The 23,039-nt window shown below is 54.5% G+C and overlaps 3 protein-coding genes across 3 annotated transcripts; 1 reads left to right on the forward strand and 2 right to left on the reverse strand.

The window, feature by feature from the left end:
* The first annotated feature begins 186 nt into the window (after positions 1-186).
* Positions 187-3,088, forward strand: PRADC1 (protease associated domain containing 1). Its single transcript, XM_030450414.1, has 5 exons — positions 187-349; positions 908-1,008; positions 1,554-1,663; positions 2,085-2,252; positions 2,530-3,088. The coding sequence occupies exons 1-5, from the start codon at positions 202-204 to the stop codon at positions 2,648-2,650; spliced, it is 648 nt and encodes a 215-aa protein (XP_030306274.1). The 5' UTR covers positions 187-201; the 3' UTR covers positions 2,651-3,088.
* Positions 3,089-3,416: 328 nt separating this feature from the next.
* Positions 3,417-11,181, reverse strand: SMYD5 (SMYD family member 5). The gene is made up of 13 exons (XM_030450823.1): positions 11,067-11,181; positions 10,771-10,879; positions 9,926-10,065; positions 8,878-8,999; positions 8,368-8,437; positions 7,866-7,970; positions 7,587-7,649; positions 7,294-7,364; positions 6,928-7,034; positions 6,640-6,696; positions 6,072-6,166; positions 5,737-5,807; positions 3,417-4,767 (listed from the first exon to the last, which is right to left on the reverse strand). Exons 1-13 carry the CDS (start codon positions 11,160-11,162, stop codon positions 4,629-4,631), a joined length of 1,245 nt encoding a protein of 414 aa, XP_030306683.1. The 5' UTR covers positions 11,163-11,181; the 3' UTR covers positions 3,417-4,628.
* Positions 11,182-14,561: 3,380 nt separating this feature from the next.
* Positions 14,562-19,242, reverse strand: LOC103531240 (homeobox protein not2). The gene is made up of 3 exons (XM_030450916.1): positions 19,023-19,242; positions 15,722-15,930; positions 14,562-14,720 (listed from the first exon to the last, which is right to left on the reverse strand). Exons 1-3 carry the CDS (start codon positions 19,240-19,242, stop codon positions 14,562-14,564), a joined length of 588 nt encoding a protein of 195 aa, XP_030306776.1.
* Positions 19,243-23,039: the final 3,797 nt, after the last annotated feature.

Raw genomic sequence — 23,039 nt, forward strand, 5'->3', positions numbered from 1 at the left:
CATGGAGAAGCACGCTCCGTCAAGCCGGGTCACCATTTGCCGGTGGAGAACGCGGCCTGGGGAGAGCAGGCTCGGCGGGTGGAGCTTTACCGGACCGGGCCGGTGAGGGGACAGCGCGGTCCCGCTGGGCCGGGCAGCGGTCACCGAGCTGACAGGCGAGGGAGGGGGCGACCGCCTCCGCGACCGTCACCCGGGAGATTGATGGCTGCGCCGGCCAATAGGAACGCGCGGCGCAGGGGGCGCGGCCAATGGCATCGCGTCGGGGGCGGGGCTTGCGGGGAGCCGGGCGCAGCCATGCTCCGCCGCTCGCTCTGGCTCTGTCTCTGCCTCTGCTCCTGCCCGGCCCGCGGTGAGTGCGGGCGGCACCCCCGGACCCACACCCCCGAACCCCCCTGTACCCCGGCACCGATGCCTTGCCCCTCCCTGCACCCCGGTCCGGCTGCGCTTCCCCTTCCTTTATCCCGATCCGGCTGCGGTTCCCCTCCCGCACCCTGCCCCGATTGCATCTCCCCTCCCGCACCCCGATCCGGATGCGGTTCCCCTTTTTGCACCCCAATCTCACGGCATTTCCCCTCCCGGACCCTGCTCTGGCTGCATTTCCCCTCGGTGCATCCCAACCCCATTGCATTCTCCCTCCTGCATCCCAATCCCATTGCATTCCCCCTCCTGCATCCCAATCCCAGTGCATGTCCCCTCCTACACCCCAATCCCGGTTCATTCCCCCTCCTGCATCCCAATCCAGGTGGATTTCACCCCATTCCAGGACCTGCCATGGTCAAAGGCTGCGTTCCCCCCCTCCAGGGTGGTGCAGTTGAGGAGGGGCAGCGGGGGGGGGGATTTTTCCCTATTCTTTTTTTTTTTTTTTCAGGACTTTTTCCTTTGTTTTTCTCTCCACGCCCCCCCCCAGGGTTACGCATCCATGAATATTTGTATTTCCAAGTGCTGAGCCCCGGGGACATCCGCTACATCTTCACTGCCACCCCAGCCAAGGACTTTGGGGGGGTGTTTGTAAGTGTGAAGCAGTTCATTTCTCTCAGGTCTCTCTCTCCTGATGTTTCTCCACTCTGGGGATGATGTTTGGGATCCTTGGATAAAAAACAGAGCTGTTGGCTCCTCCCTGAGCTTCCCCTTTGGATCTCAGAGGGGTTTTTTAGCCCCTCCAGGGAGCACGTGTCCCCTCCTCCACGTGTCACAGGGGTGTCCCAGAGATAAACCAGCTGGTCTGCAAACCAAATGAATGACCCTGAGGTTGGGATGGGGTGGCAGGAGTGGCTCTGCTGGGGAATACATTCCCCAGGAGTATTTGTGTGGATAGAGGAGGCCGTGCCTCAGTTTCCCTGCCCTGTGGTCACATCCACACCCAGGCACGGGGTTGAGTGGTGGCTTCACAGAGGCTGGAAAGGGGAAACCAGCAGGTGGGAGCCCTAAATCTCCCCCAAAACAGAGGCTGGAGGGGGTTCAGCAGGGCAGGGGACAGTGGGGACAGCCAGGGTGGGGGTGTGGGGGGAAATTCCCTGCTCCCCCCTGCCTCACCCCTGCTTCTCTCCTCCGAGAACACAAGGTACGACCAGATCCACCTGGTCCCAGCAGATCCTCCTGAAGCCTGTGGAGAGCTGAACAATGGTGTCTTCATCCAGGACCAGATCGCCTTGGTGGAGAGAGGGTAAGTCTGGTGGCACAGGAGTGGCTGGGGGGGACCCTGTGGCAGGGGGGGGCTGCTCATGGCACAGAGGGTGAGAGGAACCATGGCCACGCTTCACCATCACCTCCAGCTTCTCCCTGGGACTTCACATCTTACAGGAGGAAAACATGAGCTCCTAGAGCTTCCCACGTTGAGTCTCTTAGAAACCAGCCTGCAGCCAGCTGGAAACATTCCTCTTTTCTTTTAATTTAATTTAATTTAATTTAGGAGAAAGTGGCAGAGCCTGTGTGGGCCGTGCTGCGAACGCAGCCTCAGAGAGGAGCAAGGTTTGGGGACAGGCAGAGGAGCAGAGGGGACAGTCCTCAGTTTGGGCCATCTCCAGGGGAGTTTTCTGCTGCAGATCTGTCTGTGGCCACCAGAGTTTTGTCCCTCTGTGTCCCAGGGGCTGCTCCTTCCTCTCCAAGACACGAGTGATCCAGGAGCACGGCGGCCGCGCCGTGATCATCGCGGACAACGCCTACGACAACGACAGCTTCTACATCGAGATGATCCAGGACAGCACCAGGAGGACAGCTGACATCCCTGCACTCTTCCTGCTGGGCAGGGATGGGTAAGTAAGTGCCCATGGCCAGGAGGCGCCCACAAATCTTCCCAGTTTTCCCAAGTGTGCTCACAAAACAAGGAAGTGAGCAGCGTGTCCTCGGTGAACCAGATTTGGAGTGGTGTAGGGCTGATGGTTGGACTCATGGGTCATCTGGAAGGTCCTTTCCAACCAGAATGGTTCTGTAATTAATGGGCAGTTTCTCTTGGAGCTGTTTTGGGGTTCATGCTGGTGTCTGGGCTTCACTTCCACCTCACCCCTGCCTGTCACCTCTTCACCTTTCCAGGTACATGATCAGACGCTCCCTGGAGCAGCACGGGCTCCCCTGGGCTGTCATCTCCATTCCTGTCAACGTCACCAGCATCCCCACCTATGAAATGATGCAGCCTCCCTGGACCTTCTGGTAGCAGCAGGAACCTGCAGCAGATCCAGGGTTTCCTGGTGGATCCCAGGAGCTGGCCCCAGGGACCAGGTTTGAGGAAGAAGTCAGAGATCCCACCACCCAACCTCATCAGCCTCAGCAAGGAGCAGATCCTCCTGCTGGCTGGAGAGCAAACACCAGCACCCAGGGGGACAACCTCAAGCCTGGCACCCAGCACCCTTTGTAGAGACTTCCTGGGAGTGGTGGTGGGGGGGATGGCCCAGAGCAAGTCAGTGTTTCCCTGAGAAACATCTGAAGGACGTGTAAGATGCCACCAGAAATGTGTGCTGCTAATCTGGAGGGTTCTGGGGATGTAGGCTGAGAGGGATGGGAGAGACACGGGTTTGGGCTGTCCTGGCAGGGCTCACCCACCAGCTGTATATTTTTGTCTGAATTAATGAAGTCTGAACAAGTTTTAAGAGAAGTTTTGTCTTTTTTTTTTTTCATCACCCAAGGGAACAAATTCCACCCCACCTCTTAATGGTTTTTTCCCCAGTGATCTTCCCAAGGTGTCTCCTGAAGCTGGGGCAGATCCCTGTGCAGCAGGAACCACTCACCCTGGGGCAGAAAGAGCCTCACAGGATGCTCTGGCACCCATCCCCAGGAACAGGCAGGGCACAGACCCAGAGCTCAGACCTTGCTGGGTGTCCCCAGGCCCCCACATCCCCACCACAAGCAGCCCTGGGCTGGTAGCCCCTCATCTCTGCCCCCTCCAGCTCCTCCATGCACACCAACCACACAGCTCCACTGCTCACCAGTTTATTAAGAACACTGAAGGGGACACAGCCCCGGGAGGGCTGGGGACAAGCAGTGAGGTGAGGGGCTGGCAGTGATGGCAGTGTCAGGTGTCCATCCACACTGTCACCCTTAGTCCCACAGTCCAACCACCAGAGGCCTGAAGGAAGCAGCAAAGAGCAGCAGGAAAACAGCTCCTCAAAAATCCAAGAGAGGAGGAAAATAACCCCTGGGTGTATCCCCAGTTGCTGCTTGTCCCTGGCCTGGAGCCATCTTCTCCCTCCTGGTGGTCCACAGGTGGCTGCCAGCATGGGACAGATGACAACACCCCTGCTGCTGGTGACATCCTGCTCACTGCAGGGTCACACAGGGTGTCACACCCTGTCCCTGCACCCTCCTCCCAGGGGGATGGCTCGCTCTCTGCAAAACCCAAAGCATCCTTTTGGGTTCTGGATGGTGATTTTGCTGACAGGACACAGTAACCTGTGTGGGCTCTGGGCTAGCAGTGGCCTCCCTGAATGGGCCCCCCAGGCATGGGGCTTGGTATCAGGTGAAGGATGGGGACAAGGTGGGAGGGTGGCACCTGCCAGGGTCAGCCCCTCTCCCCCAAAGGACTCAGGGTGTCAGAGCCACCATGAAGGTGTCTCTGTCCCACCTGCAACAGCATTTTGCCCCTTGGTGCTCGCCCAGCCAAGGCATGGAATGGAGAATAAATGAGGACCCCAGCTCCTTGGGGTGTAGATAGTGCTAATACAGACATTAAATAGTTCCCCTCGTGCACAAGCACACACAGACACACACTCACACACCTTCCCCTCCTTCCTGGGGGGCAGGAAAGGCCACACTCCTCCCTGCCCACGGCCGGCACAGACACGGAGGAGCAGCCTTGGAGGTGGCCACAGGGTTGGCCACCCCACCATGGTGTCCTCTACACCTGGCTGGCCAGATCCTGCTCTCCTCCAGCCCTCCCTGCAAACACCAGCCAACCCCTCTGGGGACTGGGATGTGGCAGTGGGGCCACCAGGGAGGATGGGGACAGCCTGACACACGCACACAGCCACACACAAAGAGGACAGAGGGGAGCAGGGCCTGCCTCCGGCTCCCCCCCGCCGCCCCCTGACCCCACAACACAACCCTGCTTTGAATATTAAAGCTGCTGCCTCTCGGAGGAACCTCCCTACCCAGGTCCCATCCCTTCCCTTCTCCTCTTTCTCTCCACGGGCTCAGGATCAAACATCAGTCATCTCATCCTCCAGCTCAGCATCATCTGTTTCCCCTTCCCCTTCCTCCTCCTCGTCCGAGGTCACGTCGGCGTCGTCGGCTTGCGCCAGGCACTTGGGACACGAGCAGGTGAACAAGTAGTTCTCCCTAGGGAAAGGGAGAAGGAGGGAGAGGAGATGGCATTGAGACAGGGACAACCCTGCTGGTGGGCAGGGGGCTTGGGGACAGAGCAGCCAGGAAAGGGTTAAAGATCCTAAACCCAGAGAAGTTTGTGAGTTCGGTCATGGCGGGCTGAGGAGGAGTCCTGAAACCTGGAGGGGTGATGGGATGGTGACCACCAGGAGGAAAAACCCTACCCTGGAAGGGCAGAGAATCAAAGAATTATTGTTTCGGTAGGAAAGGATCTTAAAGATCATAGAATCATAGAATGGTTTAAGTTGGAAGGGACCTTCAAGATCATTTAGGGGGAGTCCTCAAATCTGGAGGTGTGATGGGATGGGGGGATGGTGACCATCAGGAGGAAACCCTACCCCTAAAGGGCAGAGAATCAGAGAGTCATTGTTTGGGTGGGAAAGGATCTTAAAAACATAGAATCATAGAATGGTTTGAGTTGGGACCTTAAAAATCATCAAGATCCAACCCCTTGCCATGGTCAGGGACACCTCCACCAGCCCAGGGTGCTCCAAGCCCCATCCAACCTTCAACACTGCCAGGGATGGGGCAGCCACAGCTTCTGGGGGCACCCAGGGGCTCAGCACCCTCACAAGGAAACAAAGGTTTGCAAGAACCAAGTGCAGAGCAGAGCAAGAAGGGGGCACCCAAATCCTTGATCTGTAGGCCTACAACTCAGAAAGGAGCACAAGGAGCTCCATCCTCAGAGTCCTCCATGATCTGATGGCAGCATGGAAGGAGCCCCAAAGCACCAGGAGCTCCTCCACACTCTGTTGGGAGCACAGCACACACCAGGACACATAGCACACACCAGGGCACACAGCACACACCAGGGCACACAGCACACACCAGGGCACACAGCACCACACAGACAGGGCCCCGTGGTGGGGAGGTGGCCCTGGTGGGGTGTGGAGATGGGTGGAATGTCCCCCCAGCAGCCCTCACCTGAGTATTTTGTTGCGGCTGTGTCTGCTCCTCTCCCTCTGGCAGCAGTCCAAGTAACTGATGCAGATCTCCTGGCAGCAAAGAGAAACCCACCCGGGGCTGAGACTCAACTCCCACACACCCTGAGCACCTCTGTTAGCACCAGACCAGCAGAAACCTGGGCTCTGGGTACACCCACACCCCCCAAACAGAGAACAAGGCACCAATTCATCTGCCAGGACAACGTGGGAGGTAACGGGGCTGGTGGGGACACAATTTGCAGTTTTTAGAGGAAAAATCCCCTCTGCCAAGGTGAAATGTCACACCCCAGGTCCCTTTGGGCCCTGCTGTCTCACCTCTCCTGCCTCGATGTCCTCCAGAGCTGTCAGATGCAGGAGGAAGTTGTTTTCTGGGAAGGATGTCTCAGCGTTGGGGATGCAGCTGTGGTTACCTGTGGGGAAGATGGGATGTAGCTGCAAGGGGGTGTCCAGAGGAAGGGGAAGGCAGAGGCACAGACCCCACACAGCCTCTGTGGGGCTGGTGATTGCCTTTCTGTGTGGCCCAGAGCCACAGCCTGGCTAAGGACAGGGCAGCACAATGCCTCCACCTTGGAGATGGTCTCTGCACAACACACAAAGCCATCCAAGCCAGGACTGAGCACTCCAGAGCCAGGTGAGATGCCTGGGAGTGCAGCCAGGCCCCATCCCACCCCATATGTCAAGCACAAATCCCTTTCTCCAGAAGGAGAAGGTTTCCTTTAAGGAAAAGGTGAGCCAAACTAGCCCAGGACATCTCCCTCCTCACTACTCATTTTTCCTCCTGGTTCTTGGAACCTGGTTTCCTCTCTCCTGGGTTAGAACCAGATGATCTGCAAGGTCCCTTCCAACCCCTGCTGTATGATTCTATGATTCTTGTGTTACTTACAGCAGCTCTGGAGCACGTAGAGACCTGATCCCTCACAGTTGAGGAACTCTCCTGACTCTGCAGCACAGAGAGGGGGGTTAGAAGCAGCTCAGCCAGGCCACACTGCCCACAAACCTGGACTTGTCCTGTCCACATAGTGAGCAGAAGGCAGCAGGCACAGCTTGCAGGGAAACTGGGAACTCCCAGGCCCTACTGGGAATCTCTCCTACTCCCTGAAGGCTGGGAAGAGTCTCCAGCTTTCTGCCAGACCCAGCACTGCTGCTTGACAGTGCCCAGTCAGAGCCTCACCCTTCTCAATGTCCTTGTAGAGTTGGTCAATGAAGGCATCCAGCTCCTCTCTCTGCAGCATGGGGAGGTCCAAAGCATCACAGGCGTGCACCCACTGGCTGAGGGAGCTGTGGGGAAGCAGAGGGACACCCCTACAGTCCTTCCCCTGCTGTCAGCACAGGGTGGGACCTCACAGTGGGGACCTAAAGGGTTCAACTGGGTGGCTCTGAGTGGCCAAGGTCTTGGCAGAGGGACGTGGAAGGGTTGGACAGAGCTGAGATGAAGGACTGGCTTTCAGGTTTGCTTTGAACCCAACCCCTGCCCAGGTCCTGGTGGACTGAGAGGCTGGGAATGCTGCAAGGAGCCCCCAGAAAGCCCCCTTGTTACCTGGTTCCTATGCCTTGGCCATTGGTCCCCACCAGGGCAAAGAGGGATCGAAAGCCTTCTGGAGTGAACCACTGCAGAAGGGAGAGGAGAAAGCAGCTGAGCCCCTGCAGCAGCAGCAGCAGCACCCCCAACTCTGCAAGCACCTCAAAATCCCACAGGGAGCTTTGGAGGGAGCAAGGAAGGGGCAGAGTCCCAGGGGAAGCCCTGGCCTTTGGGGCAGACACAACTCAAGGGGGCTGGTGTCAAGAGGAGGGTGGCAGCTCCTGGGCTAGCTGGGAGGCAGCTCAACTCACCCTGCTGAGATATTCATCATAAAGAGCTTCAGTGAAGAGCAACCTCAGCAGCTCCAGCTGACCCTGGCAGGAGATGACAACAGTGTCAGGGTGGGGAAACCCAACTGGGAGTCAGAGCCAGGCTGATGGTGGAGTCCAGCAGAGGATAAAAAGCCCAGGAGCTTGGCTCCTTGTCCTTCCCATTCCCAGCATGGGATTTTCCAGTGTCTCCCACCCCAGCTGTACTGGGCTCACAGGCAGAGGGGGACTCAGCACCTCCAAGCACTGCCAAGCTCTTGCCTTGAATTTGTCCCCCAGCAGCTTGTGCACAATCTCCTCTTCTTCATTTGCTGTCTTATTGCAGAACTGGGAGAAGGCCTTGATCCACCACTCCTTGTCCTTAGCCTGGAAAAGGAATCAAAGGCACTGCAATGACACTGCTCTGCCCCTCAGCCAGGAGAGAGCAGGAGAGGACAAGCCCTGAGAGCTCTGAGGTAGCCAGCCTGCTACCAAGAACCACCAGAAGCAGCTCCACAGGGGCAGTTTGTCCTCAGAATAAATGAAGAGAAAGCCAGGTCAAAGAAGCAGAACCAAAGGAAAGGTTCTGCCCTACTCTGGTATAGAAAATAAAACCCACTTGGCTTAGGACACAGGAGCCTCCTTTGCTCCCTGCTGTCTCCATGACCAGTAGATACTGAACTACTGAAGCAGGACCCAGTTTCTTGCCAGAGAACAATTTTTGGCAATAAGATCCCCGATGGGATGAGGAAACCACACCCCATGGCCCCAAACTGCAGGGTACCTGTTTGACAGTGGCGACCATCCGGGCCATCAACATGATGCTGGAAGTCTCAGGGGGATAATGCATGTTCCTGGGGGAGAAGAATGAAGACAAGAGATGAGCAGATCAACACTGGTGTGGAAATAAAAAGCTGGAGAGGCAGCTGCCATCCGTGTGGTCAGGCCTTTTACACACCTCTCACACCTAAAGCAGGCAGTGGGGATCCAGAGCAGGTCAGGGCAAGGAGCAGCCTTGTTCTGACCACACAAATCATCTCCCTCCGTTCTGCTAAACCAGAGCCCTGGTCCCACACAAAGCTCAGGCAAGAGCTGGGGTTTGGGAGAAGCTTCTCACTTCTCTGCACAATTTTGTCATCATCACCACCACCACCACTTTCCAGCCACCCCACAGAGCAATGCAAAGCAAGGAATATCCTCAGCCCTGGTCCCAGGCAGTGCCACCCAGTCCAGGGTTGCCACCCCCTCCCACCTGTGGAGCAAACAAGAAGGAGGTCAGTCCTCTATCCTCTACCTCCATGCCTCCTGCAGCTTGTTGAGAGGGTGTGTGGGGTCATCACGGGATGGGCCAAGGCAGAGGACCTGGTGGTACTGCTCCAAAGCAGCCTGCCTGCACTCAGCACTGCAGTATGTCACCTGGAGAGAGGGACACAGCACCTGGCATCCCACAGCAGCAGGAAAAGGGGGTCGTAATCACAGCTCTGCCCCCTCAAAGCCCCCACTCTTCAGCTATCATGACACAGGAAAGGCAGAGACACCCCTCGTGGGGTGCAGAAGATGCTGCAAAGGAGCTGGTGAGCCCAACAAGAGCTCAAGTTCAACAAGGCCAAGTGCACTTTGGCCACAACCATGTTGCGGACACAGAGTGGCTGGGAGCAGCCAGGAAGAAAGGGACCTGGGAGTCTGGATTGGCAGGAAGCTGAACAGGAGCCAGCAGTGTGCCCAGGTGGCCAAGAAGGCCAATGGCATCCTGGGCTGGCTCAGGAACAGCGTGGCCAGCAGGTCCAGGGAAGGGATTCTGCCCCTGTGCTCAGCCCTGGGGAGGCCACAGCTTGAGTCCTGTGTCCAGTTCTGGGCCCCTCAGCTCAGGAAGGAGCTTGAGGTGCTGGAGCAGGTCCAGAGAAGAGCAAGGAGGCTGTGAAGGGATCCAGCAGAATTGCTGTGAGGAAGGGCTGAGGGAGCTGGGGGTGTTGAGGCTGGAGAAGAGGAGGCTCAGGGGAGACCTCATCACTCTCTGCAACTCCCTGAAAGGAGGTTGGAGCCAGGGGGGGGTTGGGCTCTTCCCTCAGTAAAACAAGAGGGCATGGGCTCTGCCAGGGGAGGTTTGGGTTGGATATTAGGAAAAAAATCTTTACAGAGAGGGTGATGGCAATGGGCTGCCCAGGGAGAGGGTGGATTCTCCATCTCTAGAGGTTTTTAAGGAAAGACTGAATGTAGCACTCAGCGCCATGGTCTGGGAACCACGGGGGGAGTGGATCAAGGGTTGGAGTTGCTGATCTCAGAGCTTCTTTCCAACTTGACTGACTGATTCTCTGGTTCAGTGCCAGCCAGCAGCCCCATACCTGGCAGCGGGGACACTGCTGGTGGAGGTCTTTCCGGGTGCTGCACTGCTCAGGATGAGGCAGCACCAGGGAGCTCTTCCCCAGCAGCCGCTGCGCGTTCTCCTCCGCTGTCTCCAGAGCCCTGAGGCAGTGGTCACAGGCTGCCAGGAGACAGACAGACAGACAGACACCACCCTGAGACACTGCTGCCAACACCATCTCCAAGCTGGAGGCATCAGGCTCTTAACAAGCCATAGCAAAGAACATTGCTGCTGCTGTTTCAACACCCAACCCCTCTCTTTCCAGACTGCATCTACTGCACTGGAATCACGGAATGGTTTGGGTTGGAAGGGACCATCCAGATCATCCATTCCCACCCCTCTGCCATGGGCAGAGACACCTCCCACCAGCCCAGGGTGCTCCAAGCCCCATCCAACCTTCAACGCTGCCAGGGATGGGGCAGCCACAGCTTCTGGGGGCAAGCTGTCACCTGGCCGGGAGAGCTGACAGGGACGTGCCACCACCACCACCACCACTGCCATCACCTCTCCCACCACCATCATCACCATCACTGCCATCACCACCAACGCCAACAGCATCATCATCACCCTTACCAACACCACTGCCACCACCATCATCGCCACCACAACCATCACCACCACCATTGTCACCACCACCACAACCATTGCCACCAATATCGCCACTCTCGCCACTACCACCATCATCACCACCATCACCATCGCCACCACTGCCACCATCACCACCACCGCCACTATCACCACCACCATCCCCACCACCACCACCATCGCCACCGCCACCACCATCATCATCATCACCATCACCACCACCACCGCCTGTCCCCTCACCTCGGTAGCTGTACAAAGCATTCCAGAGGAACTGGGACGACACCACGGGCCTCTCCACGAACACAGTTTCCCCTTTGCGGATATTCCTGGTGGCAAACAAACCTTTTCCCTGCCGAGGGACACCCGTGGGTCAGGGGGGTGACCGCGTCCCAAGCCGAAACCCCCCATAGGCTGCGGGTACTCCCGCTCCCACCTCGCCCAGCCTTTTTTTTTTTTTTTTCCCTCTGTTTTTAACCCCAAAAACTGTCTCTGCTGCAGAGTGAGGGAAGGGAGGAACACACCGCTGCCGGGCTCACCTTGGCGCTGCTGATGAACCGCGCTTCAGCCGCGGACCCAGCCCCGCCGCGGAGCCCCGCCGCGGCCCCGCACACGTCCCCCGCCGCGGCGGCCATCTTCGGGCGGCGACTTCCCCGCTCTGACCCGCCGGGGGCGGGCAGCGCCTCTTCCTCTTCCTCCTCCTCCTCCTCTTCCTCCTCCTCCTCCGCCCCTCTCACCCACAGCCCCGCACGAAGATGGCTGCCACCCCCTCCTCGCTGTGGGGTCTGCGCCCGCCATCACCCACCCACCCACCCCCCTTCTCCCCAGAACCCACCTCAGACCCGGGCGCCATCTTAGCCCTCCCCTCAGCCCACCGCCACCCTTGGAAAACACCGCCGAAAAGCCCCCAAAACGGGGCTGAGGCGCTTCAGCAAACACGCGCAAAGAAAAGAAACCCAGACAGGAGTTTTGCTGCCCCTTCGCAATTATTATTTCTTTTTTTAAACGTACGACCCCGGGAGAAAGAACCGTCATACCCCTGTCAGGTGGCAAGGCGAGGGACCCCCTCACAGGGCAATGAGGCGTCGCCAGCTCCCCCTGCGCACCCGAAACTGACCCAAAAAAAACCCTTCAAAAGACGCTAAGGTGGCCCCTGCACCCTCGCTACCTCCTTTTAATCTCTCCGAGATGCCCCAAACCTACAAAACCGCGGTTTTAGTTCTATTTTCTAATTCACACCGCTACTGCGGTCAGCCTTCGCATCCCCGCTCTCCATCGAGCATGCGGCTGCAGCGGGATGAGGGAATTGCGTGATAAATTTCCTCTGCGGGGCTGTTGGGGTTTAGTTTTCTGTAGTTTTTTCCTAGTGTCACTAGATGTCACTGTCTGCTCGTGGCTGGGACACGACAGCGGGGGGATAAAGCTCTTGGCATCCTCTCCCCGCCATGCCCGCTCTGCAAGGAGCGAGGTGCGGGTAGAGGGGCACTGCTGCCATCTCGATTTCAGGTATTTCCCACTAATAATTTTCATCGTAACAACAGCGTTTTATGCTCTGGTTTCGTCAGGTTTGGGTTTTTTTTTTTTTGGTGCTAAATGTCGGGACGCTTCATCAAACGCCAGCTTGAATCACAGCCACAGCCAGCAACATTTGAGAGCATCATTCACATCTCTGATTGAGCCCTATTAAAATATTTCCTCTTTTAATTTGGAAATATTTGTGAAGCTGGGCTGGAATTGCTTCTCCTTCTGGGTTTGCAGAGCACTTAGGAGAACCCTGTCCTGGGCTTAGAGTTGGCTGAAGCACCAGGTTGGGGTTGCATGGATAGTTTGGCCACATCCCAGCTGTAAAAGGAGGTTCTGGTTCTCCAGGAGCCCAAAGCCCAGCACCTCACAAGAACCAGGTGACTCCATACAGAACCATTTCATCCTAGAAATGTAGTTTAATCCCACAAAATCTTAGGGGTTGGATGGGGTTCACCTAGAACAGGTTGCACAGTGTGGTGTCCAGATGGGTTTTGAAGTGTCTCTGGAGATAGAAACTCCACCACCTGTCTGTAACTCATCTTTCACACATGGTAGGGGGTCATAAAATTAAAAAAAAAAACCCCACTCAGCTTTTTTTAGCAAGTATTTTGTCCAAATCAGCTTATTGAAAAAAAAAACCAACCCTCAAACTTCTAGGGAAGATTAAAATACATTGTGGTTTTGTTGGTTTTGTTTTTTTTTCTGTTAATAATTTAAATTGAAAATTAAAAGGTGTAGCTGGAAATGCCTTTTCCTTCTGGGGTTTTTTTGACAGATTTTCAGCTGATCCTTTTAAAAGCTGTTCTTGCTCCACTCCAAATGTTCCAAGCTTGACACAAGCACAGGGGTTTACCAGAAAACACGGAAGTGTGGGGTAAAAAACCAAAACAACCCAACAACCTTCTTTCAAGTTTGCATTGGTGTTTCAGGAGTGAAAACCTCACCTTTTGCAGAAGAAATCACCTTTTTGAGAAGAAAACACCGGTTTGAGAAGAAATCACCCTCTCTTGACTTGCTTTTGGAAACGTGGCTATCACTTTTTGACAACAGGAGTTTTATTGGGAGGAGGAAAAGGTGCATTTATTTTCTCCATTTTTTTCTCTATTCCATTTCCTCAGAAACAGAGCAAAAAAAATCACCCATCCTTGAAACTGGTGGGGCAAGAAGCCACTGGAGGCATCACTGCCTGCTCAGAAACCAAGGAGCTGCCCAACCCTCAGCCAGTCCCATCTCTCTTTCTGAAACACACTAACGTTTTTATTAGGAAGCAAAGCAAATAAATAAATGACACTTATTACAGAGGGAAAACAAAACAAAAATATTACCTCTATAAATAACAACATGAGAGTAAAGTGATATACAGTGTTCTAGGTCAGACACAATAAATTACCCTGAGGTGATGGGTGGGATGTGGTGCCTGGCACACTGGGCAGAGAGGGGAAGGTGAGGTGACAGCCCCAGTGGTGACAGCCTGGCCTAAGAGGGTCAGGAACTGAGTCCTGACCCCTCCAAGCCTTCCCAGCCCCAGAAACACAACTGCTGGCTGAACAAGGGGGTTCCAGATGTCCTGGCCCAACACTCCAGGTGCCTTTTCCCATGGCACCTGGATGTGTAATGAGGAGAGAACAGAGCAGCTGCTGCCTGGGCCAGAACCAGCACATCTGGATGAGGGGCAGGGGGTCCTCTGAAGCACCAGAGGTGTTGGAAAGCTGGTTTTGGGTTGGTTTTTTTTCCTTACAACAGTCACAATCCCCCCCCTCACCTCAGCCAGCCCAAGGGCCTTGTTCCCTGCTGCATACACACACCTTGGTGGTGTAAGGCAAGGCCAGAAGGCAGAGACCCACCAGGTTCTGCACTCCAGGATTGGGAAAAAAAAAAACAACCCCAAAAGGCACAGAAACACCAAGGCACAGGACAAGAGGAGGCACTTGTGTCCCAGGGGCAGGATCAGCCCCTGCTCACGTTATTGCAAGTCTGAGGGTGGGAGCAAAAGGGCTGTCCAGTTTTCACAGAGGTTTTGTTTGTTTGCTGTGATCTAAGCATCAAAAATGGGAGTCAAGTTGAGCTGGAAAAAAACAATCAAGTCAAGCTGGCCAGGAGAAACAAACAAACAGTTAGGGCTGGTTCTCCTCCCAGCAGAGATCTCCCTCCTAGGAGCACACAGCCACAAGTGACCCCGTGTCCAGATGCCATCAAAGCCATCAGACACCATCTGATTGTCACTGCTGAAAAGTCTCTGTGTGTGTCCAACCAGGAGATCACACACCTGACCATGACTACAGCACCATCCAGGACAGCCAGGCTGGTGATGAAGCCCCAGGAATTACAGCGGCCAGCTACCCAGCCATCATTTGTTGGGGTTCCAGCTGCAGGTTGTCCTCTAGCTCCCAACTCTCAGATGGAGAGCATAAGGAATGTCTCACTTGGCCCAAAAACCTGTCAGCATCCCCAGTGTCTTTATCCTCGTGGCTGAAGAGGCAGTGGTGGCAGCTGAACCTTGTCCCCCCTCTTCAAAGCTCAACATCCACCGTGTCCTCCTCCTGCTCCTTGATGTCTGTGGAGTCAGCAGTGGAAGGCTGGATCACCCCAAACTGGGACAGCTTTGCTGCCTTCTGCTCCATGCTCTGCTTCCTCCACTTGATCCTCCTGTTCTGGAACCAAACTTTCACCTGGCAGGAAAACAGCACCACAGCTTCATCCAACATCTCCAGGAACCCCTTTTCCAAGAGGGGCCATTGTCCCCAAAAAGCATGTCCCTTAAAGAGAGGGGTGTCACCCTTCTCTTCCTGGGCATGGTGCATGAGGAGACACTGGGGATGTGCTGACACAGAGTGGTGCTGGCAGCAAGGACCAGGCAGCTGCAGAGAAGAGGTTCTGGCCATGGGGAAATAAAGTAGGTGCCACCTCCAGCTCCCACAAACCCATCCCTGGGGCCACAGCTTCCAGAGAGCAGGAGGAGGAGATCCTCACCTACCCCTGTGCTCTTCACACCCAGCCTGACTCCCGAGAATCACCCTGAGTCTCCCCATCTGAATTTGGATCCACCATGGAAGATAATGCCACAGAATCATGGAAAGTGAGGGGTTGGAAGGGACCCCAAAAGATCTTCTTGTCCAACCCCCCCTGCCAGAGCAGGGTGACCTACTGCAGGTCACACAGGGACACATCCAGGTGGGCTTTTTTTGTCTCTTTTCAACAATAAATAAGCAGCTTCAGTGGGAGGGACAAAAACTTATTGGGAAGAGAAAAAAAAAATATAGATTCAGTGTCAAAGAAAGACACCTCAAGCATGTGTTGATGGTGTTCCTGCCCATGAGGGGGGTTGAAACTAAATAATCTTGAAGGTGCCTTCCAACCCCAACCATTCTGGAATTCTGTGGTTCTGAGATGTCTCCAGAGAATCATAACAATGTGGATATATTTGTTCAGCTCTCAACACAAACAGGTTTGTGCTCCTAAATGCTTTTTGTTCCAACTCATGGATCGAGAAGAGGACCTTAACCACAGACCATCTCAATCTGCCTTGCATCCCTCCATGGCTTCAGTGTTCTCTGGAACAAAACGTCCCACAGCTCACTTTCCATTGTGAGAATTCCACAGCAGAGGAATCACCACAGACCAAACCCAGCCCCAAGATCTCTGCTGCCTCCCCAGCTCCCCCTGTCCTTACCTGAGTCTCTGTGAGATGCAGTGTTGCAGCCAGGTCCACTCTCTCTGTGCCCACCATGTACTGCTGCTTGAGGAACTCCTGCTCCAGCCTCTCCAGCTGCTCTGGTTTGAAAACTGTTCGGACCCTCTTCATCTTGCAGGGCCCTCCAGACCTCCAAGGCATGGTTGGACCCAGTGAGTTGGTCCCTACACAGTGAGACAACTCCAGCCCTGCAAGAAAGCAGCAGAGATTGGAGTGGGCTGCACGTTTGGGGTGATTCCTCCAGCCCTGCTGAAGCACCAAGCCCAGCTGGCTTCAGCTGCAACCAAACCCCAAATGCAGCTGCTCTGCAACGTTCTGCACTACTGAATGAAATGGCCCCAAAAAGAACATCAGAAATAGCACCGAAACGAAAATAAGGGATCTCCCTGCCCAGACCATCTCATCTAGGTTCCCTTTCCCTTAAAAGCTTGGGCCAAATGATCTCAGGGGGTCCCTCCCAACCTGTTCTGTGGTGCTACCCACAGGTGGAACCTGGGGCAGTCAGCACTGGAGGAGGTAAGCAGGGTTTGATTCCAGCTGTGCAGGATCTTTGTAGGAGAATAATGAAATCCACCAAGAGCTGATCAACAACAACAAAAATCATCCTATCTCTTCTGTCACAAGAAACCCCCTAACATCTAAAGGCTGGAGGGGGGGGGATTCCCCATGCCAGCCCCTGCTTTTCACCCTTCCCTCACCATCCAGTGTCCAGGATAAGATACTGGAGCTGGTGGGACTGGTTTGATGAGGACAAGAGTCACCAGCCCTAGGGCAGGTTCTCATCCTGGACCTCAGGTCTCAGGAGGTTGAACAATCCCTGAAGTTCCTGGTGTGCAGAGGGATCAGCAGGACCAACAAGTGGATCTGGTCTCAGTCTCCTATCTAGTTCTGGCTTGGTGATAACCCTAATTACTTAATTACCATACAATACACCAGCACTTCCACAGGGCCAGCTGGCACCAGCCTGAGAGCAGAGCTGTCTACCCCTGACCATCCCCCAGGAGCCACAGGGCTCATCCCAGCTGGCTCTGTCCTCCAGAAGGACCTTCCCACCAGCCAGAACTCACTGCCAGGAGGCGTGGAGATACCTCAGCTAAAAGGGGCTGCAGTCATCCAGGCAAAAAAAACCCAAACTTTTCATCCATTCTGGAGTTAAAACACCCAGAGGAACATCAGTGTGAGCTTTGCAACATCTGAGTGTGAAGAACCCGAGGGACAAAAGCTGCTGGACTGGAGACTCCACTCCTGTTCCAAACCCAAGAAAGGCTCCAGTGAAACCTTCCAGCATGGGCGAGCACTCTGGGTGCCAGGAGAACCCTTCCAAGGATCCAAGTCCAGTCCTGAAGATCCTCAGAACCAGATAAGGACAGAACTAACAGCCTGGCTGAGCACCCTGGGCTGGGGGAGGTGTCCCTGGCTGAGCTCTCAGGTCCCTTCCAACCCAAACCAGTCTGGCATTCCTTATCTGGTGGTACCATTGGGATATATCCTAACAAAGCAGCTTTTATGGAAATAATGGCACGGATTCACACCCCCTGCTTTGTGTCTCCTTTCCTGACTGATGTTGTCATCTTCCCCAGGCACAAATGGGCACCTCAACCTACTTCACTTCAGTCACTGTGCATCAATTCCAGGTGTGTTGAAGCTGTGGGAAGGAGACCTGACAGCTTAACAGCCCCAATTTGCATCATTAAAACAATTTCACCCATCACGGTTTTTAATACTTTTTTTTTTTCTTTTGTGCACCTGAATAGCAGCAGTTGTCATTTCAATCACCAGCTGCTTGGTGGGATTGAGGCTTTGCAAATTGCTGAACAATATTTTCAGTGTAAATTCTGACATAACACAAAGGATGAACCCACAGCTCTGCAGCTCCTGTCTGGGTAAAAGACACAACAAATTAAATACTTATGCTAAGTAGTTAAAACAAGATCAGGAGCAGCAAATGCTTTTGGTATCTGACTATTCCAGCTCCCAGGATCAAATCAAGAGTTACTCAGAGGAGTAAAACGTGTGCTTAGCTCCAGGCTTTGTCTGGGCAGTGATGAGATCAGGATCTGAATGCTAAAAAAAGAGACTCAGCTTCAGGAAAAAAATATTCCCAGTAGAGGGATTTGGGTAAAACAAACGTTTTGCTTACAAAAAGCTGCAGTGCTCCTCAGTGAGGGAACAGAGAGGGATTACACACACCACACACCAACCCCGTGTTGGTTTTACCAGTCCTAAAAATACAGGTTTTACACTAAAAATATCAACTTTTCCTTGTGTGAAACACTCAGAAGTTTGGCTTCTGCCAGTGGAACATTGCAGGGAGCAAAACGACAGCTGGGTGAGGGCAGATCTGGGAGAAGGGAGAACCCACCAAGAGCAGAGGAGTGAGGAAAGGGTGGGGAAATGACTTTGGGGCTGAGGCTGTGGGAGGGGGCAGCAGGTTGGGTTCTGCATGGGCACCCTGGGGCCTTTCCAGGACATGGAAAAAGAAATAAATGGCAGGATGTGCAAAACACCACTGAAAATGGAGGTGGTGGGACTGTCCCTGACCTGAGAGCTCCTGCTGGAGGTTGTCATTCTGGGTCTCACTTCACATGGAGGGTAAATGGATGATATTAGTTACCCCTCACTACAGAAGATCAGGGAAACCCAGACTGGTTTGGCTTGGAAAGAACCTTTAAGATTATCCAGGGACACCTCCCACAGCCCAGGGTGCTCCAAGCCCCATCCAACCTTCAACACTGCCAGGGATGGGGCAGCCACAGCTTCTGGGGGCACCCTGGGGCTCAGCACCCTCACCCCAAACAACTTCTCCCCAAGATCTCCTCTCCATCTCCCCTCTTGCACCTGGAAACCCTTCCCCCTCATCCAATCCCTCCAGAATGTCCCAAGTCCCTCCCCAGCTTTCCTGCAGCCCCTTCAGGCCCTGGAAGGTGCTCTGAGGTCTCCTTGGAGCCTTTTCTTCTCCAGGTTGAACCCCCCCAACTCTCCCCCTGGCTCAGAGCAGAGGGGAAACTTTGAGGAGATGAGGAAACTCTTCTCTCCCCCTCCATCATTCCCCACAGCCCATGGGGTTGGTCGAGAAGCTGCAGAAATAAATCCACATCCACGGGGGGAGGGATAAAAAAAAATAAATCAACTTTTCCTGACCCCAAACCCTTAATTTTCCTCTCCAACTGATACCACCCAAGTCCCTCCTGCCAGGTTCCCTCCCACCCCTGCCCCTTTACCCACCCACCCCCCACCCTGGAACAAGCCGGGGACACCCCCCAGCCCCAGCCCTGCTCACCTGCACCCCCCCAGCCCCAGCCCCATCCCCAGCCGCCGGGGATCGCCCCCAGCCCCGCTCCAGGACCCGGCCCGGCCGGGGACCAGCGGGGAGGGGGCGGTGGGACGGGGGTTGCTGCGGGGCCGCGGCGCGGAGGGTCCCGGGCCAGGAGAGCTTCGATGTGGAAAGGGGTCTTGGAAGGAGGGGGGTCCGGCCGGGAACGCGGAGGGCTGCGGAGCATGGCAAGGCCGATGGGAAAGGTTTGCCGGGCCGGGGTGGCTAGCGAAAGGCCGGGGTGGCGACTGCCGGGCCCCCTCCCCTTTATATGGAGGGCGAGGTGGGCTGGGATGGAACGCGCTCCTATGCAAAGCGGAGGCGGGGGGGTGGCGGGGGGCTGTCCTCATCCCCCCCCTGCCCTCCAGAGACATCCCCACCCGCACCTCTTCCTCCCCACGGACACTTCCCTACTGACACCCCCACGGAGACCCCTCCTTACAGCCCCACGGACACCCCTTCTTCCCCACTGACACCCCCATGGACCCCCCCTCATCCTTCCCTGCTGGCTCCTGGCACCCACCCTCACACCTTCGTCCTCACCCCCACGGGCACCCACTCCCCCTCCCCACGCACCTGCTCCTCCCACTCGCCCCCCCCACACTGACACCCACTCCTCCCACACTGACCTCCACTCCTTCCCCTTGGACACCTGTTCCGTGGACACCAACACCCACTCCAGACCCACACACGCGTGGATTTGCCCCTTTCACCACCTTCCTCGTGGACAACTACACTGTGTCCCCCCCAAATAAAAACCCAACACCTCGCTGTCACCCTCACCTTCCCCCGTGGACACCCACAGCTCCACACCCTGACCCTCTTGACACCCACACACCTCCTGACACCCAAACCCTCCCCACAGCTGCACCCACGCCATATTTTGGGCCACGTTCCTCAGGCCACGCGAGTCCACCCTGCGTGGGGAGGCGTCCGTGGGTCCCTGTCCCGCGGTGTCCGAGGGTGTAAGTGGAGCTGGGACACGGGGAAGCCACATCAGGAGGTTGAGAGGTGACATTTAACAGCTCCGAACCCAAACCCAGGGATTCTCACTCAACCTTTCCCTCTCACAGCTCTGCGAGCACCAAATCCACACCGGGAATTCACGCAGGTGGATGCAAACACGGGGAAATCCCAAATCCGGGGTTTCCAGGTGGATAAACACAGATACACACCCCACGGATTGATAACCCTCCATTAAACCCCTCTGCAAGCACCAAATGCACACGGAAAATTCTCTCGGGTGGACAAAACCATAGCGAAATCCTAAGGCTGGAGGCTGCGGGTTGATAAACACGGGGTAAAAATCCCCCGTGGGTTAACAACCCCACATGAAGCATCCCTGGAAGCAGGAGCGAGCTGTCCCGACCCACCAAACCCTGCCCCGAGTTTCCCAGGCTTTAGGGGCTCTGCCCCGGCAGAGGAAACCTTCTGGTTATAAATGAACAACTCGATAATTCTTTTTTTTTTTTTTTTGAGCATTTCAAAGCAAAACTGGAGATGCTGGGGAGGCAGGGACGGGATTATTTCTCTCGTGAGGAAGCACCCTGGAGATGGCTGCGGGAACCTCGGGGAAGAGGATGCCGGCAGGAGACAAAAGAGTCCCTCAAGTTTGCCTTTAAAAAGCGCTTTCCCCTCCCTTCCTTTTTTTTTTTTTCTCTTTTTCTTTCTTTTTTCTTTTTTTTCCCTGCCGTTTAGCATCCTGTCTTCCACGGCAGCTTCAAAATAAGCGAATAAATACAGCTGCTGCTTTATTGCTCCTTAACCAAACAGCCAGCCCCCAAACCCGGCAACTCTGCGCTTAATTGAAATCACACGTTCAAAGCTGGGCAAGTGCCGAAGCCCCTTTCTCCACCACCCCCTCCCCAAAAAAAAGAAGGAAAAAAAAGAAAAAAAAAAAAAGAAAAAAAAAAAAAAAAAAAAAAGAAAAAAAAAAGGAAAAAAAAAAAGAGAAAAAAAAAAAAGAAAAAAGAAAAAAAAACCCCAGGGATTCACAGCTTCTGGCTCAGAGGTGCTGTGGCTTAAAATACAGGTGTCGTTGGGCCAGCTTTGGGTTTGTTTATTTGTTTTATTGGGAAAACCCAAAACGAAACAAAACCACCAAGCCAAAACCTGCTCGATCTCTTCAGTCAGTTTTTTCGTTGTTTTTCGTCCTGGTGATCGCGGCTGCCGCGATGCTTCCCGGCTGGGATTTCCCTATGGAAAGAGATGTCGGGGATGCTATGGAGGGAGTTGGGGTTTATTGGGATGGCTGAGAGGGAGATGGTGCCAGCGGGGACGGGCAGGGAGGTGGGAGGGATGAGCACCAAGCCAAGAAAAAAATAAATAAATAAAAAAAAACCCAAAACCAACCCAACCCCACCCCACCGGCTGACATTTCGGCTTCCCCCTAATGACTCGTCCTGTTTCCCATTAGTACTGTGTGCTCAGCTAATGCATCGCGGGCAGAAAGCTGGAAATTTTCACTCGCTGGTAATGACTTGGGAAATATAGCACCCAGCAGGCAGGAGGAGCAGGGAGAGACCCCCCCACACCTCCCTGCCCACCCGCTCCATCCCCATCTGCTCCGGCAAAAGGGGCTTGGGCAGGAGCCGGGCAGTGGGAGATGAAAGGATGAGCCCTGAGAACTCATTTTTAATTTTTTGTTGGGTTTTTGGGAGCGTTTGGGTGCGTTATAGTTTGATTTGTTTTGGGTTTTTTTTTTTATATTTAATTCCACTTGTGTTTTTCAAGAGCGTGGAAAATCAAAGAAGTTCGCCAAGGAGTTGGGGGGGGGGTTGGGGGGATAAAAATAAAAATTCCCAACACCAAAACAACAACAGCCCCCCCCAGCCCTTTGTAAACATCCCCCCTGAGCAAAGGGAAGGGGGTGAAAAGCATTTCCTGATAACTCCATTAAAGAATGAGGCTGCATTAACATTCCAAGTACCTCGACAAGAGATGAAAGTGGAGAACTTGAGTTCAGCCTCTCCTTGCTCCAGATGTTATTATGGGCTCCCTGAAAGGTTTTTTTTTTATTCCTTTTTTTTTTTCTTTCTTTCTTTCTTTCTTTCTTTTTTTTTTTCTGCCAAGAGACAAAGATGTTGCCTACTTCAAACGGGGCTAATTGATGCTAATGACTATCAGAGAGAGGGGGGGCCCTTCTTCCCCCCTGCAAAGGGGAAAGAGAGAGCGCATTTTACAATCCCCTCAATAGAAATCGCCTCGCTCTTCAAACCAGGTTGTTGCTTCGGGGATTTTTTTATTTCTCCCTGCCTTCTGCTTTTTCTCCTCCTCCGCTTCCCCCCTCCTTCATCTTTTCTGTCCCCCCCCCCCCTTTCTCCTGGGCACCCCGCAGCTCTCACTTGTTTGCCCCATGAGAAATTTCACACCTTCCCCTCCTGGCTCAGGGAGCTTTGCCTCCCTTTTTCCAGCCTTCTCCAAACCAAGCGGGCAAAAAAAAGTGGCGGAAATTTCCCCAAACCCACAGCGAGTACACACCAAAACCCCCTGCCCCGACTGAGGGGGGGTTGTGTTTGTGCATCTGTAATCCTTCTGCAAGTGGGAAAACATCTTCCCCACCCAGAGCATCCCCTCGGGCACGTCCCAGCAAGAAGAAGATGGGTCCCAGTGCTCATTAGGGTAACCAACCCAGCACTGCCCACCTGAGGGGTCTGAAATGCCTTTTATTCTTAAAAAAACCCCACGAAATTGGCTTAAAAATGGGATTCTGAACACCAGCTGCTAGCTCAGTGCCAGATTTTTGCAGCCATTCCTCTGGTGATAACATAATAACAATAACAATAATAATAATAAAACATAATCCAGTGATGAAAAGGCAATGAGGAGCATCCCCTGGCTCTGGTGATGGGCTCCTTCCCAACCTGGATCCCACTGAATCCCATGGGAAGAGAGGAAAGGGGCTTCACCTTAGCTGAGAAAAGAGGAGCATGGAGACTCAGTCACTGACCCGTGGTCCCTCCTGCACCATCAAGTCCAGAGAAG

Source organism: Calypte anna, chromosome 4B, assembly GCF_003957555.1.
Source record: "Calypte anna isolate BGI_N300 chromosome 4B, bCalAnn1_v1.p, whole genome shotgun sequence".
Classification (NCBI taxonomy): domain Eukaryota; kingdom Metazoa; phylum Chordata; class Aves; order Apodiformes; family Trochilidae; genus Calypte; species Calypte anna.

Coding starts and splice junctions, on each gene's coding strand:
- SMYD5 (XM_030450823.1), bottom strand. CDS start 11,162: ATGGCCGCCGCGGCGGGGGACGTGTGCGGGGCCGCGGCGGGGCTCCGC. Junction 10,880..11,066: donor GGTTCATCAGCAGCGCCAAG/GTGAGCCCGGCA, acceptor GTCCCTCGGCAG/GGAAAAGGTTTGTTTGCCAC. Junction 7,365..7,586: donor ATGATGAATATCTCAGCAGG/GTGAGTTGAGCT, acceptor TCCCTTCTGCAG/TGGTTCACTCCAGAAGGCTT.
- LOC103531240 (XM_030450916.1), bottom strand. CDS start 19,242: ATGCTCCGCAGCCCTCCGCGTTCCCGGCCGGACCCCCCTCCTTCCAAG. Junction 15,931..19,022: donor CTGGGGCTGGGGGGGTGCAG/GTGAGCAGGGCT, acceptor GCTTTCTTGCAG/GGCTGGAGTTGTCTCACTGT. Junction 14,721..15,721: donor TGCATCTCACAGAGACTCAG/GTAAGGACAGGG, acceptor TTTTCCTGCCAG/GTGAAAGTTTGGTTCCAGAA.
- PRADC1 (XM_030450414.1), top strand. CDS start 202: ATGGCTGCGCCGGCCAATAGGAACGCGCGGCGCAGGGGGCGCGGCCAA. Junction 350..907: donor CTGCTCCTGCCCGGCCCGCG/GTGAGTGCGGGC, acceptor GCCCCCCCCCAG/GGTTACGCATCCATGAATAT. Junction 1,009..1,553: donor AGGACTTTGGGGGGGTGTTT/GTAAGTGTGAAG, acceptor CTCTCCTCCGAG/AACACAAGGTACGACCAGAT.